Source organism: Festucalex cinctus, chromosome 21, assembly GCF_051991245.1.
Source record: "Festucalex cinctus isolate MCC-2025b chromosome 21, RoL_Fcin_1.0, whole genome shotgun sequence".
In the NCBI taxonomy this organism is placed as follows: domain Eukaryota; kingdom Metazoa; phylum Chordata; class Actinopteri; order Syngnathiformes; family Syngnathidae; genus Festucalex; species Festucalex cinctus.
In genome coordinates this window covers 6,794,268-6,812,290 of record NC_135431.1, presented here as the reverse complement: position 1 = coordinate 6,812,290, position 18,023 = coordinate 6,794,268, and the positions used below count along the sequence as shown (strand labels likewise).

The 18,023-nt window shown below is 37.6% G+C and overlaps 2 protein-coding genes and 1 long non-coding RNA gene across 5 annotated transcripts; 2 read left to right on the top strand and 1 right to left on the bottom strand.

The window, feature by feature from the left end:
* Positions 1 to 2: 2 nt before the first annotated feature.
* On the bottom strand, positions 3 to 14,713 carry tdrd6a (tudor domain containing 6a). Of its 3 annotated transcripts, none has more exons than XM_077510222.1 (14): positions 14,400 to 14,713; positions 7,226 to 12,779; positions 6,495 to 6,565; positions 5,354 to 5,425; positions 4,266 to 4,311; positions 3,274 to 3,329; positions 2,120 to 2,171; positions 1,851 to 1,912; positions 1,734 to 1,788; positions 1,603 to 1,637; positions 1,443 to 1,530; positions 1,318 to 1,358; positions 447 to 498; positions 3 to 176 (listed from the first exon to the last, which is right to left on the bottom strand). In XM_077510222.1, the coding sequence occupies exons 2-14, from the start codon at positions 12,738 to 12,740 to the stop codon at positions 106 to 108; spliced, it is 6,216 nt and encodes a 2,071-aa protein (XP_077366348.1). In that variant the 5' UTR covers positions 12,741 to 12,779; positions 14,400 to 14,713; the 3' UTR covers positions 3 to 105. The 3 variants fall into 3 exon arrangements, with proteins under 3 accessions (XP_077366348.1, XP_077366346.1, XP_077366347.1); XM_077510220.1 differs by having other exon boundaries at positions 3,256 to 3,329; positions 14,400 to 14,712; XM_077510221.1 differs by having other exon boundaries at positions 1,746 to 1,788; positions 3,256 to 3,329; positions 14,400 to 14,712.
* A 758-nt stretch (positions 14,714 to 15,471) lies between these two features.
* On the top strand, positions 15,472 to 16,928 carry sf3b6 (splicing factor 3b, subunit 6). The gene is made up of 4 exons (XM_077510238.1): positions 15,472 to 15,640; positions 16,007 to 16,125; positions 16,313 to 16,451; positions 16,613 to 16,928. The coding sequence occupies exons 1-4, from the start codon at positions 15,611 to 15,613 to the stop codon at positions 16,700 to 16,702; spliced, it is 378 nt and encodes a 125-aa protein (XP_077366364.1). The 5' UTR covers positions 15,472 to 15,610; the 3' UTR covers positions 16,703 to 16,928.
* A 77-nt stretch (positions 16,929 to 17,005) lies between these two features.
* Positions 17,006 to 17,979, top strand: LOC144010703 (uncharacterized). The gene is made up of 2 exons (XR_013281302.1): positions 17,006 to 17,120; positions 17,438 to 17,979. It is a non-coding gene; the product is annotated as an uncharacterized LOC144010703 (long non-coding RNA).
* Positions 17,980 to 18,023: the final 44 nt, after the last annotated feature.

Below are 18,023 nucleotides of genomic sequence, written 5' to 3'. Positions count from 1 at the left end.
AGTGCAAACCAAGTGACTTTTAATAACATTTGTGCTAACCTTTAACTCGAACAAAAAAAACAAAAAAAAACTCAACAAAACAATTTAACATGTAAACGCTGGCTCTCACTCTTCTGGCGCAGTATTGGCGTCATCCTTGACCCGAGACTGGTGAATCAGGTCTGAGAATTTATCACCTAAAAATAATAAATAAAAAAATTACATCATGATCACTGGGGGGAAAAAGGGAGGCACCCGAACAGGATGCCCGAGCCAACTCATCTGGCTCCTCTCATCGCCCCTCCCAGACGACCGAGTTTCTCAAAGTGAGAGCCCAGACACCCATCTCTGTGGTAAGCTTTTGCCAAAAATATTACAACTGTCAAGAATGCTAGCATTCTTTATATTAACAAAAAAAATAATAAAATAAAAAATATATATATATATTTTTAAAAATCAACACCTACCAATACTGTCATCAGGGGACAATGGAGCCCTATGGACGCCGTCACCGGACTCCTTTGGAGAGAAAAATAAATAAATAAATAAATAAAAAATAATAAATATTATATATATAATTATAATATTTACAATAATAATAATAATTACAATTACACTCCACAATTACAAACTAAGCAATCGTTATACAGTATATATATATATATATATAAAAAATAAAAAAAAGATTCTTAATACTAATCTTTAAATTGTTTAAATACATTTGCACTTTTTCCAACTTTAAAATAATTTCATATGTTTCATTCAAAATGAACTTGCATAATTCTAGTGTTTCAAATAATTAGTCTTAATATTTTTTATTTGTTTTTTACGTTTAAATATTTTCTTGTTTTGTACCAAAAAATAAATGATCGTCCTACTATTATATATTATTATAAAAATATATTATTATAAATTCTGTTTGGTCCAAAAGGAACTTAAATAATTATATTGTTTCTATTTTTTTTTTAATTGGTCTTAATATTTTTAAATGTGTCAACATTTTCTTGTTTTTGCCAACATAAATAAATATTACACTTTTAGTTGGTCTTCATATTTTTAATGCGTAAACAAGTTTTTTGAATAGTTTGAATAATCCTAATTTAAATTATTGCCAAAATAATCGGGATTATTATCCCCCCCCCCCCCCCCCCATAATCGAGCAGCCCTAGATATAGAAATACCACACTAGATGTGTTTTGACCACTGATGTATGGAGCATAATTACATTAGAAAAACTGGTTCCTTTAGAAAAATAAAATGATCGCTCACTTCATTATGAATTTCAAAGAGTTACTGATAAAATGTTCCAGTTTAATTCAATCAGTGTCGTCTTCTTACTTTGTTGTACTCTGCATTCTTTTTTTCCTCCTCATTTTGGTCTACAACAGAAACGACATGTCAGCATCCCAATTTAAAAACCACATCTACGTGATCTATGCTAATAGAGACTGAACATTTATTACCACCATGCATGGCGGCCACATTTTCTTGCACATGGGTGTCTTTCAAACACAAGTCTCTGACAAGACAGATCACCTCCTCAACATCAGTCTGAAAAGTAGCAAAACACATGCTAGTCATTTTGGATTAAGATGTTTTTGTGAATAGAATGACGTGAACTACCTGATCTTGACACAGTTGTGTGCGGCATCCCGCCTCTGTGTCGACAAGAGTTGAAAACGTACACTTTGTTTTTATTCTTCAATGTAAACAGTTAGCTTGATCATTAGAGGGGGTGAAAAGGAGCTACAAACCAGGATGTTCACCTTGACAAAAATCTGACATGTCGTCTTCTGCCATCGTGTTACTCTGCAAACGCACAACACATCGTGAACCGTTTGGAAAGTATTCCTTGGCGGATTCTGCGTTACCTCGTCCTGCATGAACATCTCCTCCTCTTCTGGAATTGGCAGCAGCTTTTCTGAGGAAAATTCTGTTTAAAAAAAAAACAAAACATGGATTTTAAAAAAAATTCTCCATCTAACATCGATATTACATTTTCACATGTTCATGTTAACCATACATCTATCTCTTAATGCACTGCAGATTCAATTAATCCAATATTTAAGTCATGTTATCATTGACAATGCAGTATTATTTGATATACTGTATTGTGCCAATAACATAGCACATAACTTACCAATTACATTCCCAGTAGAAGGCTCAAAAGGAAGCAATGGTTCATTTGGGACCTACAATAAATAATTAAAATAAATATGTCTTAGATATGTGTCTTCTTATGTCTAGGATAAGCAAGAAGACAGTCTTTTTTTTTTCTTCAGATTTTTCAGGAAACAAAAAAATGAAACATCTGCATTCAGGCAAAAAAAAAAAAAAAAAAGTTGTGACCTACGTTATGCAGTGGAAGCTTCGACTTACACAGTGGATTTTTTTTTTTTTTTTTTTTTTTTTTTTTTAAGACTGCTTTTAATCAATCGGTCTAAATTTGCAATATCTGACCGATACAAATGACGTAATTTTCTCCTGATATTAGGTCGATAATTATCGGTCCAATATACATATCGTGCATCCCTGTTAAATACTTTTTTTTGCTTAACTCGTTTTCAAACAGTAGAATAGCAAAATTCACTGCAGGTTTTTGATCCATAATTTGACCACTACTTATCCTGCATCAATTATAATTAATATTTGAACAATCCTCTTCATCACGTTTTCACATCATGAAGCGAAGATAACAAGGAAAGGTTGGTCAACATTATCAAACCGTTGCAAAATTTCAAACAGGATTTTTTGTCAGAGCACAGTGGCCAATATAGAAGAGCCAGACGTGCATTCAAAAGTTTAGAGACATTAATAGTGCCTTAATATCCCTATTTGTGAGGAACGTAAATAAAAAATAAGTTCCATCAAAATTCTTTCCACACATAAACATGAATGCTAATATTTAATCTGTTTTTAAGGTCCCCATCGTGCCTCAAGATTGTTCACAATATGAGCACAAATTTACCAGGATTCCCAAATGGCCACTTTCTTCCACAGAAAGGAAATAAAATTGCTAACATGAGCAAACAATTCATCATTTTCAGACACTTGCTCACTCATAAACAATCATGCACATACACCAACACACAATTAAGAACCTCTTGTTTCTCCCTTTAGCATCACTTTCTAAACAAAAGCACCACAAAAACTTATCTAGACACCGCATGTTCTGACTCCAACTCGGAATCAAGCACAGAATGAAAAAAAAACAAACAAAAAAACATTACAGATGTGTACACAACTCGTGTGGAAATATAGTGTGATGCAAATTACCGTTTCCTCTTCTCTCACACTGATGCGACGATGGTTTCCTGCCGCCATTACACCATCACTCTGCTCATTTGGATCTACAATACAAATATGATATTCGGTTATTTAATGCGTTTTTCAGCAGAATAGTTAGTTACATATTTTTAACATTTTGAAAGCGTTTCAGTTTGAGTTTTTTTGGGGGGCAAAGATTATAGAGTAGTAATGGTGGAGGAAATAGTGCTCTCTACTGGTTGATAATTTCATGACATGTCAACCAGGTTCATGACAAAACCTCGTCAATATGTCATATCACAGTTTATTTCTGCATCATGTGAGATCTTATGTAGATACTAGGGATGGCACGATAAGGGCATTATCGTGATATTAAAACTGCCACAATATCGTCGTCGTCATGTTCACAATATTTACAAGGAACACATTTGTTGAAAAAAAAATAAAAAATTTGTGCAGTTATAGCACCCTCTGGTGGCTAGTTTTTTAGTGCAATTTAATTTTCACTATGGATGTTTTGGCCATCTATGTTTAAATTTGTATTATTAATATTATTATTATTATTATTATTATTAATTCAATATCTGGTGCAATAACCTTATTTATTTATTGAATTTTTTTTATTTTATTATCTGTTCTTATTGCTGCTGGAAATGTACATTTCCCAGAGTGAGCCATCCCAAAGGGATCAATAAAGTCAAGTCTCAGTCGAAGTCTAATAGTCAGATGAAGGAACATCATTTGCTTGTGAAGCGATCAATGTGTGCTTGCATTACCAAGTAAGTGCCTCAATATTGTTATTAGAGATTGGAGGTGGTTTACATGCATTGTTGTTATGTACAATATTGTGCTTTTTTTTTTTTTTTTTTTTAGTATGAGCTCTTTTTTACAATATTGTGATCTTTTTTAAATATCGCCAACGCCCCCCACAATATCGTGATAATTATAGTATCGTGAACTTCATATCGTGATAATATCGTATCGTGATGTTTGGATATCGTTACATCCCTAGTAGATACCTGTCAACTCCTGAACAGAACGGATCACCTTCGCAGTCACGGCTCCCTGAAAAACAAAAAAAGCGGAATTACTTTTTTTTTTTTTTTTCCCTCCTAACAAGCAAACCCTACAATCGTGCATATTGAGCGGCTACTACATCTGTCGAGGAAACTGTGCTGATACGTGACTCGAATGTGGTTGCGCAATAAAGTACACGTTTAAAGGCCGCTAATAAACCAGGAGTTGTCATACATTTTTATATCTGGGATGACGAGAACAAACCTGACTATGCATTCACTTCAACCAATACATTATCCTCAGTTATATCGATCTAAACGAGATAATATATTTTTATAATAATAATAATATATATATTTTTTTTTTTACAAGAGGAACAAAAGAGTGGCATATTATAGCATCAGTTTAAAAATAAAAAATAAAAAATAAAAAATAAAATAATAATATTTAGTACCTCAATACTGCTACTGAAACGCTCCACAGCAGAATAATCATTCACGACTTAATAACTTCAAGTTGTTTGTATTAATTCAGAAAATTTGAATTTTGATCAAATACATATTGAACATTTTGAAACACTAGAGCAATTTAACACAACATTTAGATTCTAATTCAGATGAGAAAAATTCCTTAATTTCATCACGCAACATAACTGTGTGGCTGTGCACTGTATAGTGCCTCGTCGATCGGGAACAAGAATGCCAAGTTATCACGGAATTATTCACACGTTTAACATTAAACTTTATGCATATGAAACATTACTATAATCCAAAATATTGCAACTTCCGTTGACTATGATTAATAGCTCATCTACACATCTACGAAGCAACAAGAAGAGCCAGTTTTACAACTTAAAAATAGAATTTTAAAAAATGAGTTTCAGATTATGAGCATTATTTTGGTGATAATCCTTCACCGTTTTCATATACATGCCACGGTAATGCATCGGTTGCACACCAATGTCATCATTCCTTTTTTTTTCTCCTTCCTTTCTCAAAAGGTCAAGAGTACTTCACTTAAAAGAAAAATATATTATTAGCAGTGCTGGATTAATAAAAAAAACAAAAACAAAATAATAGCATGATGATACCAGTTGTGATTCTTCAGTGACGTCAGCTTTCTCATGAGGAACCACGTAGTTCATAACGGCGTCACGAGGGACCTTTAAAAGGAGACAAAAATGATACTTTATTTTGAGGTCAATTACAAGAACAAAAGAAGATTACTATTTTTTTTAACCACTTATTAACTTGCGATGGTCCAAATATTTGATTCATTCATTTGGCACTGTTGATTCTGTGTGAAGTACTTTGTGATTTAAAAACGTTTACAGTATATCCACAGACTTTCACAATTTTGCTCAATACAACACTGGCATCGAAACAAGAGTTCAGAACACTCCCGTCTATTGAAAAAATAAAAAATAAATTCTATGAATTGTTAACTCATTCGCTGCCATTGACGACTATTAGGGGTGTTAAAAAAAATCGATTCGGCGATATATCGCGATACTACATCGCGCGATTCTCGAATCGATTCAATAATCTGCAGAATCGATTTTTTTTTTTTTTTTTAGGATTCACACCTTGAGCATGGAAGAATGTTATATGAACGGAACATTAAGCCTTAATATTTTATTTTAATGCTGTTCAAACATGAAACAGATTACAACCTCTATAAGACTGAAATTTCAGATAAATAAATAATACATTTTCATATAAATCTTACACTCTACAAGCTTACTGATTGGTATTTTCTAAATTTGAATGAAAAAAAATCGCAACAATTGACTTATAAATTCGTATCGGGATTAATCGGTATCGAATCGAATCGTGACCTGTGAATCGTGATACGAATCGAATAGTCAGGTACTAGGCAATTCACACCCCTACTTCACAACATAATATACTGTATATAAAATATGTTCTTACAATTCACACCCCTAACGACTATAGACGTCAAAGATCTTTTTTTTTTGTTTACTGGACTGGCAGGGAATGAGTTAATTATCCCCACACTTAATCAAGAATTCAAATGCCAATGGTGTGTGAGAAGACGCAACGATTCTGTTTGCACCAAGTCATGGAAGCAATTATTTATACATTAGAGCAAATAGGAGCAACCTTTTAAATTTTTCCCAATTCATTCATTACTTCTGAAAATTTGTCCAATATTTTATAGATACTGTGCAAACACAAACCATAAATTAATGCGAAGTACAAAGGATTTACCATTTTTACAGATGCCCCACTCATAATTGGATTTGGATTTGCAACCTTGTAATCCGTAGAAACATTTGCATCTGGAAATAGAACACACAACAGTAATATTAAACACTTAAGACATACATTCAGGGCTTGACATGAACTTTTTGCTCACAGGTCAATCAGCATTCAGTAGCTGCTCTTTTGTTGTTGAATAACATGGATTGTGTTGGCACAATTTCCACATTTGATAAAATAAATAAATGAATAGTTTAATAAATAAATATTTTGTTGGTTTTTGTTTTTGTTTTGCTTTACATGAGATGTCTTCAAGAGCTACGAAAGATGAACATAAACAAAGTTTAAGCTTTGCGGTAACATACAACATATATTAATATATAATATAATATATCAAACTGTAATTGATGCTCTAGGGCACATGAGTTACATAGATGTTGAAATTTTTTTGTTGCCGTGTACGCACCAATTAACTTTTCTTTCATTCAATTGTTTGAGATGAGGAAATCACCAGTGCATCCTTCTACTTAAATGTCCTACTTTCCTGATATCACTGTAGCGTGAACTTTTTACATTTTCCATACGTTTCACCTAAAAGCCAAATACCCCTAACTTTTTGCGAGCAGTCACAAAAGTGGCTCGTGAGAGTGGCCTTGTCGCATGCCACTGACAAGATTCTCCCATATTTGGCAAGTGTTAACGTCAAGCCCTGCACACATTATACAAAACAAAGGACTTACCTGCAGAATCGGTTGTGTCAATAGAGCAGTCGCTTATGGTGTGGCGATCCACCAATTCATCTGGAGACAATAGAATCCCAGACTCATCGATGGCCTCCTGAACGGTCTCGGTTGATGGAGATTTTCTGTCATCTGACAAACATTCGTCCATCACAGAGGCAGCTTCCTCATCAAAGTCTTGGCCGCTCTCGGCAGCTTCCTGAAGGGTCTCGGCTGGTGGAGATTTTATGTCATCCGACGAAGATTTGTCCATCACAGAGGCAGCTTCCTCACCAAAGTCTTGACCACTCTGAACAGCTTTCTTTTCCAAATTTTGCAAGGGCAACACATGTTCTTGTCTTCCACTATCAATCTGTGAAACGGTTTCATTGTGACGAATCAAAACAGTGGGGACCATGTTTACCTCTTCACTTTCAGAGGAACAACTCTCTTCGAGTGGGGACTCGGATGAAAGGATTGAAGTGTGAAGACAATCCACAGTGCTCTGAATGTCCTTTGGAGGACCACTATCACTATCTACTCCAGTGTGAGCAACAGGAACAGCAAGACTTGTGCTTTTACTCTCGGGGGTTTCATTTTCTGTTTTTTCCACAGTCACATGAATTGGACCTAGTTCTTCATCCGGCATGTGCTGTGCGACATCCGGTTCAGCGTCCACTATGGAAGTCATCCACCAGCGTTTCATAGTCTCATTTAACCTCTGACCTTCACACTCCAACTGCACAAGGTACATGTTCTTTCCGTCTTCTCTGTAAGCCTTGGCAACAGTCATCTGCAATAACTTGTCTGTTGCAATTGAAGTCAATTCTTCGGCAGCCCCGTCACACCAAGAGCCATGAGACGCATCAAAACCATCAAGCTTACACAAAAAAGCCTGTAAATGAGTCTGTAACAGTTCAGGTGGTATTTCCCTCACATCTGTGCCGGTAACTTTATCCGTGTTTCCGTAGTCTACAAACAGAACTGAAAGGTCGTCTCCGTCTTGGCTCACTACTTCACCACGGCACCAAAGCTGATCCTCTGCGAAAAACACCATGCATGGTGCGCCAGGTGAGAAGGCGCTGATGTTGGCATGTGAATTAAAAGCTGCATTTCCAATTTCTGAGAGACTTTCAGACAGCTTATCAAGTGTGACGGAGTCAGCGGCCTGACACCAAAACGTGTGATCACCACCAAAAGCTGAGACGTAAACGTCCAGCTGTTGTCCCTCTGTAAATTCTAAATGCCGGTAATTCAATGACATTTCCGAGTTTTGTGCACTCGTGTCCATCTCATGTTCAGGTTCAGATTGAATTTCAAGACATGCTAGTGGTGCTTTGCATGTGACCTGCACACCATTATCCACAAGAGTGACTTGCCACATCAAGTCCAACTGCTGCACAAATCGACATTTCAGAATTTTTTCTGCATTCGAGCCAATCTCTCTTTTCAGAGTGGACACCACCTCAGCATCAAGTGGCTCAAGAGATTCAGCTTCACTTAGCATGCAGTGTGTGCTATACCTCGGCAACTGCACAAAAGCCTGATTGAGTTTGGCTAGTTTGGAAAATAGCACCTGTGCTGTGTTGCCAAAATCAACAAATTCTACAAGAGCCTTAGAGTTGGAGACCACTTCTTTAACACTTGCCCGGTACCATAAGGAATCATCAGGAAACTCTGCTTCAACTAGGTCACCTGCATCTACCTCACTGATGCTGATTTTGGGAGTGGATAATGTTTCATTCAGCTTTTCATTCAGGGAGAATATTTCATCCTCTTCTCGGACGAGCTGCACATAGAAACTTGATGGGCTGTTGTAATGTGAAACATAAACATCTGCCTCCATATCCAATGTGATCGCATTATTGGGCATGTCTTCAAGTTTAGGGAGTTTCGGAGAGTTGGTTTGTGGAAGCACATTGTTAGATTCTTCAACAGGTGATTGAGAATCCAATTTAGAGTTTGTGACGGTGAGATTTTCTTTTCTTTCAGTATAATCAATTTGCTTGCTCTGCTTTTGCCTTAGATGTGGTGTTAGGTAGAGTTTTTGAAAATTCGGTCTTGAAGGATGTGTGACTTGTCTCGCCTGATGCGCTGGTTTTGGCTCAAGGGCGTTGCTTTTGTGGATGACTTTGGCAGAAACAGACTTTGCTTCTTTCACGCCATTTGCATTCTCAAGAGCTTTCTGGCGCTGGGAGTGAGCTTTACCTTCAGTCTGAGCCTGCAACTGAAACATTTTCTTTATCTTTGAATTGATTTGAGTGTTTTTGTGGTAAAGCTCAACCAGGAGGCTCCCATTTGGTTCTTTGGCTATAACCAGTGCTTGGAATTTACATTCGGTCACTGCTGATTGAAACCAGTCATTCACCTCACTGGGGACATCTGTTGGAACATCAGAGAGACTGCACAAAACTGCTTGCATAGGGACAGACATTATGTCCTTGGCCTCTTTGGGCACAGGAATCAAGTCTGATTTGTCCACTTCAGCTGTATCTCCATAATCAACAAAGTAAACCAGGATTGATGGCTGGAGTGTCTTGATTTGTGCCCTGTACCACAGCCCATCAGTGTACTTAGCAAAGCACAATTTTTGAAATGATGTTGGGGGCTTCACGTTGCCAAGCTGATAGCAAAGGTTGCCAACCTTCTTATTAAGGTCCTTCAGCACATCAGCATTCCTCTCAAGTTGGCAGTAGAACTGACCGACACCGTTCACACATGTGACTTTGACTTGTTCTTCAGTTCCAATTTTGATGCTGTGTGTTGAGTAGTAGTATGTGTCCAGGCGGTAAGATGGTTCGGGTATTGTCCTGCAAGGTGTCAAGTGGGCAAGTTCGGCCATACTGGTGCAGATGCTCTCAAAGGGAGTTTCTAGATCCACGATGTTGACAACCAGTTTCTCTTCATTGTACACGACTGCATACACAGTGCACTTTAATGGAACAAAGGTAGAGGCAGCCATTTCCACAAAGTTCTGAAACTTTTCTTTTGCCTTATCATTCCAATCATTTACAAGTGACATGATCTCCAGAGGGTTGAGTAGACTGCACCGAAATGCTTGGCCGTGCAGATGAAGAAACTCATGGCTGATTTTCCTCAGGTCATGGAGAGAGACTGTCTTCGTTTGGCCGTAGTCAACAAACAGAACAACCACTTGAGTTGGTTTGTCTTTGCGAATTACAAGACCTCTGTACCACATTCCATTGCCAGGGTGTCGAACAACACAAGCCGCCTCTGTAAGAGGCTCATAAATGCTGTCTGCATAGTGTCTCTGTATGTCTCGCATCAGCAATTTCAACTTCCATGAGTTTTGAGCACGCTGACACCAAAAATCATTTGGGCTCTCGATGCTAGTCACATTGACTTCAAGGACACTACCGATAGGAAATATATTTTCCTGGAACTTTCCAATTTGTAACACTTTGCTGGAGGGCTCAATGTTATTCTGGGTCTGAAAAAGAACCTCCTTGTTTTTATTAACATCCAAGAATCCAGTTTCTGGCTTTTCACTGGAGATTTGGGATGTTTTTTTCATCTCATTACGTTCGGCAAGACCAGAAGAACACATCAGCTTGGCAATATCCCTTTCTCCTCGTGACTTGGGATCTGTCAGTGTTACAACATGTGTATCATTGTGCTTTCCCATCACATGTACATTAAGGAGTTTGTCTGTGGTCGTTTTGGTGAAAAACTCAATGGCAGAGCAACTCCATCTCAGGTCTTTTGGCCTAAGGCCTGCCAGTGAACATTTCAGCGCAAGCTGTGGCAATTTTTTAAACTTATCAGGAAGAGTCCTGATGTTACTCCAATCAACCTCCTCAGTTCCGCCATAATCCACAAAGAACACCTTGATTTTTGATTCACCAACTTCTGATACAATTGCTCTGTAGAAATCCCCATCAGCTGCTTTGGCTGCACAGCAGGCACCAAGGGTAGGCGTTTCCATCACGTAGATATTGTCTGAGGATTTGTACAAATGGAAAACGCCATCCATTAATTTGTCAAGCTCATTTGCATGGTTTTGTGTTTGGATCCAAAATTCGCCCGGGTTGGATATGTGAGACACGCATGCCACATGTGAAGAGTCGGGTAAGATGCTTTCAACTGGAAACACGGTAATTCTCTCCACCTTTTCTTCCATCATCATGGTCTGCCCAGAAGAAGACATTCCTTCATTATTTTGAACCTGGGGAGGATGCTGGCTGCTGGGTGGCACGTTTCCAATAGCATATTCCCCAAGTGTTTCTTCACTCTCCTGCAGAGAATGCTCCTTAAAACAAAACACATTGTTGAGGTTTGCATTTTCATCACCATAGAGTGTAACATAGTAAACACCCTCTGTGATACTTTGGTAATGGAATTTGGCAATGAGAGTCTTGTGCAAGAGTAAAGACTTGAGGTAGTTAATCTGGTTGATTGTCCATCCACCCTCCTTGTCGAAAATTCCATGGAGTGAGCACACATATGTCACAACAGGCATTTTGAAGAACTCTGGAGCCAGTGGTCTTACGTTTTCCATTTGAACCAATTGTTTTGTACCATAGTCAACATTCAACACTTCCACCTGTTGGCTTCTTGGAAATACCTGTTGCAGAACAGAGCGGTACCAACTGCCATCATTTCCTCTTGCAGCACAAGGAAACCCTATCATTTCAGGATCTACACTGCAGCTGACCATTCTGCCCCTGCAGCACTGTGTGATTTGCTCTGAGAGTTTCTTCAACGCTTGAGAAAAAACCTTCAACTGGCAGAAAACACGCTGTGGACTGGTCACTTCTGTGACTACCACGGTCTCCACAGCTCCTGTTGACAGCTCTGGAAACATGTACAGATCCTTTTTGTGGAGTTGCTCAACTTCACCCATGGAGGTTTGATTAATCTTTTCAGCTTCAGTTTTAAGATGTGGTGACTTTAGAACAAAATCCAGGAACATGCTTGGTTCCAGTTTCTTTGCTAATCCCATTTCATACATTTGACTGGCTATGCACGGTATATCTAGAAGCAGCTTTCTTTCATGTACTAGTACATCTTGCACATGCGCCTTTACTGTCCGTCCTCGAAGGGACTGCATGAATTCAAGCGCAAACGGAGACCATCTATTTTCAGGAGAGTGTGGCGATACATTGGCAAGCACACAAAACTCCACTTCAGGTGATAGCTGGAAGTGCTCCCTCTTACCCCAAGCCAACAGATTTGTGGTAGTGCTACATGTGATCCCTTGGTCAATGAGGAAGACTTGGTAGTTAGATCCATTTCTTGTGATGATGCGGGACCTATACCATGTACCTTCAATCTGAGCCAAGCACAAGTCACCAGGATTTCCCTCAAAGTCATGAAATAAGTTTCCAGGCGACTGAATATTTTTGGCCAGGGATTGATACTCCCGCGCCCTCGCCTGGCCAAAGTTGGCCCAGAATTCTACGAGCTCACAATGAGGATATGAGTGAACCCTGCTTATCAGGATTGTTACATTAGAGCCTCGTGCCGGAGGTCCATGGATGGATGCCATTGAAACCGTTTCGGTCAAAGTCTCCATGTGTCAATTGACATTCGCTGCATGTGAGCAATGGATGATCTGGAAGGCAATAAGACAAATGTACATCTTGTAAATATATTACATAAGATTGTTGAGTGGTGCTGCATGGTGCTGTATGACTTTAGAATAAAACCTTGGGCTGTGCAATTAATCAAAATACAACTTAAAAAAAAACACGATGACTACTAGGTTTGAAATCAGTCCTTGTCATTTCTGCCTTGGATACCTGCTGATGAAGTCGTAGTCTAGCCAACAGCAGTACGCATGACAGTACACAGCGCTAACCCGGAGAGAAAACAACTTCAAAATAAACCTTACCTTACCAAGTGTAATGTATGCAGATCTATGCCTTGAAATGCTTTTACTTTCAAGTTCCCATCAGCATCTCGTGGTAAGTGCTAACGTGACTCGCAATGATTTTGCTTAGTTCACTCAGCAGCGGCGCTCCGCCGCTCCTAAATCCGAGCCGCCGCTCTTTCAAGCCAGCGAGAGAGAGAGAGGAAAAAAACAAAAACAAAAAAGCCAGCCGGAAAAAAAAAAAAAAAAAAAAAACACCTTCGCATATTGAGCCAAATAGCTTTCCGGACAAGAACCAATTATCTCTTACACATTCGTTCTAAATCTGTTTGGATGAGGCTACAAACCTGTTCGGACTGAAGAAGACATTTGCTGTCTACTAAGGTAGGTCGGATGTCATTATGACGGGCGTCTTCTGTTCAATTTTGTGCTGCACGGTGACAGTCACAATTATGGTGTATTTCGACCTTTTTTGGTTGCCATACTGAGGCAGGTGAATGGTTTCCGTGGGAGCTGCTACAAACACGGCTAAGATGCACTTGTTACAATTTAAATTTTTTTGCTGCTGAGGAAATTAACAGGATAGTTTGGGTTTTTGGACATTAATCTGTATAGCATCCTCACCTATAGTGGTGTGCAATAATCAGCACTGACTTGAATTAGAAAAAACTCAGACTCCATTACCGCCTGGGCTGGAACTATTTTTTTGCTCTTATCACTGCCTGGCGCGCTGCATTCAGCTGACAGACTCATGTGTTCCACCGTAATTCTAACTTTGGAAACAAATGAAAACATGTCTGACAACGACACTGAAGACAAAGACAATGTCTTTAGCATTGAACCAAGGGGGTATCTTTATTTCTGTGACCCCCAACCAACTAGCCGGACTACTTTCATTTCAACCAAAACTGGACACCACTATTTGAGAAGCACTGGCGTAAGGCAATCACATTTTTTTGAATAGTTGAGTTTTAATAGTTTAAAATAATCATGATTTCAATCTCAAACAAGAATAATCGTGATTATCCCCCCCCCCTCCCCCCACATAATCGTCCAGCCCTTGTTCCTAACCATTATCTCAAAACCATCTGCTCTCCTTTTCTCGTTTTCACGTTTCAGCGCATCAAAATATGTTTATATGTTTGTTTGTTTGTTTGTTTGTTTCAACAGTTCACTGCTCAGTGTGCTGCGGCCTTGTGTTGGAAAGAATTACTTTAGCTTCACTTCTGACGCACATCGAACACAAATGTGACCAATTAGGCCTCCGAGCCCACTCTGGTGTTTAAAAAAAAAAAAAAACGAGGGTAAGAAGATCTTCAAGTACTTGACATAGGTGTTGTTGCTTTATACACATGATCTCACCTTTTGTTGTTTCCCTGGCTTTGTGGCGTACTTCCGTGCAGATGGCGTCGATTGTTTCACTCAATGAGCTTCCGCCAAAATCTAAGCAGGTGCTAATGCGCTCGGTCGCAGTAGCAGGCTAGCAGCCGTCCAACGTCGTGGAGTATAACCCGTATACAGTTATTTTAGTCCAGAATTTTTTGTAATGCTGTGCACTGTTGCGCAAAAGTGAGCCAAACCCAAATTTTAGTGTTCTAAAAGTAACAAACGCCGTCAGTAACTCGATGACTACCGTAGCTTGTTAGTAAACGACACGCCTACTTTTTCCCTTTTCAAACCGGAAATTACATTTTTTTTTTAATTATTATTATTGCAAACGCAACTTTATCACATCGAAAGATAATCAATACAAATTCAATAGAATCACTTAAGAGAACATTAACAAATAAAAAAAAAAAAAAAAAAAAACATTTTTAACAAGGAAAAGGTAAAATACTAAATAAAGAGGGGAAAAGAAGGTTATGCTGCAATATAACTGGGGGGCGTGTCGATAGTAGACATCAGTACACAAAACAAGTAAAAAATGTATTCAATATTTGTTTTGATAACTTGGCAAAACGATGAAAAGTACACACAAAATAAATTACATGTTTTATATATTTGCATGGTTTTCGTTCTGAGAAGAAGAAAAAAACATGGATAATACATCATGAGCAAAACAAAACGTTTTTTTTCCAATGCTATTCATGAACAACTGAAAAAATATATATTTGAAAAAATATATGTAGAGCCTGGCACAAGACACAACGAACCCACTATAAATCATTTCTAGCTGTAGCTGACTGTAGCTGAGCCAAAGGGGAAAAAAATTAAAAAGATAATAATAATAAAATCCTATTCCAATCAACGTCATAATAAGTCAATGCTTTTTGGTTCCCTGGTTCACATCGTTTTTTTTTCTTAATTTTAATTTCATTCTTCGACTGACTGTTTGACTTGATTCAAGGTTGTTTCTGCTTGTTTGTGATAAGTAAAAAAAAAAAAAAAAAACTGTGCATTTGTTATTGTATCTTTTATCCTGTAGAGGGCAGACAAGCCCAAATCCGTTACGGGAAGTGACGCAACAACAGACGAGGGCGCCATCTTTCCTGACGTCGTCCAAACACAAGCTTTGTTAGCTTTCCTCTTTATATCTGACTTTCTCCCCCAAAAGACAATAATACTTATTCATCATGGCTATGCAAGCAGCGAAACGCGCTAACGTAAGTTTTTTTTCTTACTTCAGGGTGTTTTTGTTCATTTTATTCGGATGTAACTGCAACTATTTTATACACATTTCTCAATGTTAGCACGCTGTTGTTTGCTAACTAGGTAGCCCAACAACGCAAATATTACCTAAGTGCGGCCTATTAACCGGGAATTTTACTTAGCAATACGTACACATTTTTTCGCCACTAATTTTACTGAACGAATTCATGTAAAAATTACGTCACTGGTAGCCATCATGCTCCGGTAACGTTGATTTTGTTTCGTTGTTTTTGTCCCCAAAGTCAGATAGGATACTCTTAAACTGGATAGTGCTAAACGCTAATGTTGTTATTCTGTGACTGTTTTGTCAATCTGTGCAGATTCGACTGCCTCCAGAGGTGAACAGAATCCTTTACATTAGGAACCTTCCCTACAAGATCACAGCGGAGGAAATGTATGATATCTTTGGAAAATATGGACCAATACGTCAAATCAGAACGTAAGTATTACAAATATTGATGAATCAGTGCCGTTTAAATAGGTGTCTTATTCAGCATAAATATAGAAAATAAATTATGATGAAATTATTGTAGTTTATGACAGGTGGTACAAATTGCTTACCCTTTGATTTCCATTAATGATATCAACTTTTCTTCATTGTGCATTTTTTTTTTTTTTATATTTAGGGGTAACACACCGGAAACAAGAGGAACAGCCTATGTGGTTTATGAAGATATTTTTGATGCTAAAAATGCTTGTGATCACCTGTCAGGCTTCAACGTGTGTAACCGCTACCTGGTGGTTCTCTACTACAATGCCAACAGGGTATGTACAATCCTTTTGCATTTTGTAAATCAGCATAATTTTGGTTTTAAATGTATAATTCTGATGTCACTGTTTGTATTGGTTGTTTCTTGTCTTTGCACCTCATATTTAAATCTCAATTCACATGGTTAAGTTTTCTTGTCTTGTGTGTTTTTTAACAGGCATTCCAGAAAATGGACACAAAAAAGAAAGAGGAACAGTTGAAGCTACTAAAAGAGAAATATGGCATCAACACAGATCCCCCAAAATAGAGTTAAGAAAAAGATCTATTCTTTTTATTTTTATTTTTTTTTTTGTTCTGTTGTCAGCCCAATCCACATTTTTTTTCTCCTTCATTTATGTTGAAGAACTTCCGCATTTATTAAAATGAACATCTATTTTTTTTACATTTTTATTCTGTTGATATAGTACGGAAGCGTAATGCATTCACTTAAGAAAAAAAAAACCCTCCTGTTTTTCTGATTTTTTTTTTTTTTTTTTTTTTTTTTTTTTTGGAGGAGCTTTGTTTTTTTGGGAGTATTTTTTTTCTGTTTTTTTTTTTTGGGAGGGGGGGGGGGGGCGTTAGTATTTTTTTCTGTTTTACTGAATTTTTTTAATGTCACAAAAAATATATAAAAAAAGAGAAAAAATATTATTATTATTATTATTATTTTAACATGTGAACTCCCAGTGACCTATTGCAGACCACTGACCTGTTTATATGATTGGGTAGCCGATAGCCCATACACGCCAGTGCAAGCCGTTGAAGTCACTGGGCGGCCATCTTGTTACCACCATCTCACGAGCAGACTAACTATACAGGTGAGGCGGAGTGGTGGGTTTGTGCCGTTTTTTTCCCCCGTTAAGAAATAGTTACCAACACCCCACCCTGCCTCCGGCCTTATACTAACTGCCTGCTTGCGAGGTGGGAGTAACAAGATGGCTGCCCTGTGACTTCAACGGCTTGCACTGGTGTTGGGCTATCTGCTATCCAGTCATATATACAGGTGGTCTGCAACAAGTCACTTAGAATTCGGGGGTAAAAAAAATAATAATAATACTCTGAAAAACAGAAGTTGCTGCTCTGTTTTTTTAATATTATTTTTTTCTGCTTTCTGGATTTTTTAAAAATATTTTTCACCCTGTTTTTCTGAATATTTTATGACAGAAAAAAATATTCAGAAAAAAAAATGCTAAAAAAAACAAAGCTCCCCAAGAAATTAGTCAGAAAAAAAAGGGTTTTTTTTTTTTTTTCCTTCAAGTGAATGCAATACGCTTCCATAATATAGGGAATTAGTATTCTTTTTAATTCAGCATGTGCAAATGTTAAGGTTAATCTTGCATTGGAAATAATTGGAAGGAATGCCCTTTGCTTAATGTGACTTGACAAACACACACACACACTTTTTTTTTTCTTTTTTTTTCTTTTTTTTTTGCAATAACATCTGACCTTAATGTTTCCTCAGTTATTTTTCAGCAACCTGACTTTATATCAGCCTGGACAGAAATAATGTTGCACTGTCAGTAAAATAAATGTTCTTTGTGTAAATGCTCGTCTTTTACACATTTTAGATTTACTGATGTGGAAATAGT

Coding starts and splice junctions, on each gene's coding strand:
- sf3b6 (XM_077510238.1), top strand. CDS start 15,611: ATGGCTATGCAAGCAGCGAAACGCGCTAAC. Junction 16,126..16,312: donor CCAATACGTCAAATCAGAAC/GTAAGTATTACA, acceptor TTTTATATTTAG/GGGTAACACACCGGAAACAA. Junction 16,452..16,612: donor TCTACTACAATGCCAACAGG/GTATGTACAATC, acceptor GTTTTTTAACAG/GCATTCCAGAAAATGGACAC.
- tdrd6a (XM_077510220.1), bottom strand. CDS start 12,740: ATGGAGACTTTGACCGAAACGGTTTCAATGGCATCCATCCATGGACCT. Junction 3,330..4,265: donor TTCTGTTCAGGAGTTGACAG/GTATCTACTAGG, acceptor TTTGTATTGTAG/ATCCAAATGAGCAGAGTGAT. Junction 1,913..2,119: donor TTCTACTGGGAATGTAATTG/GTAAGTTATGTG, acceptor TTTTTTAAACAG/AATTTTCCTCAGAAAAGCTG.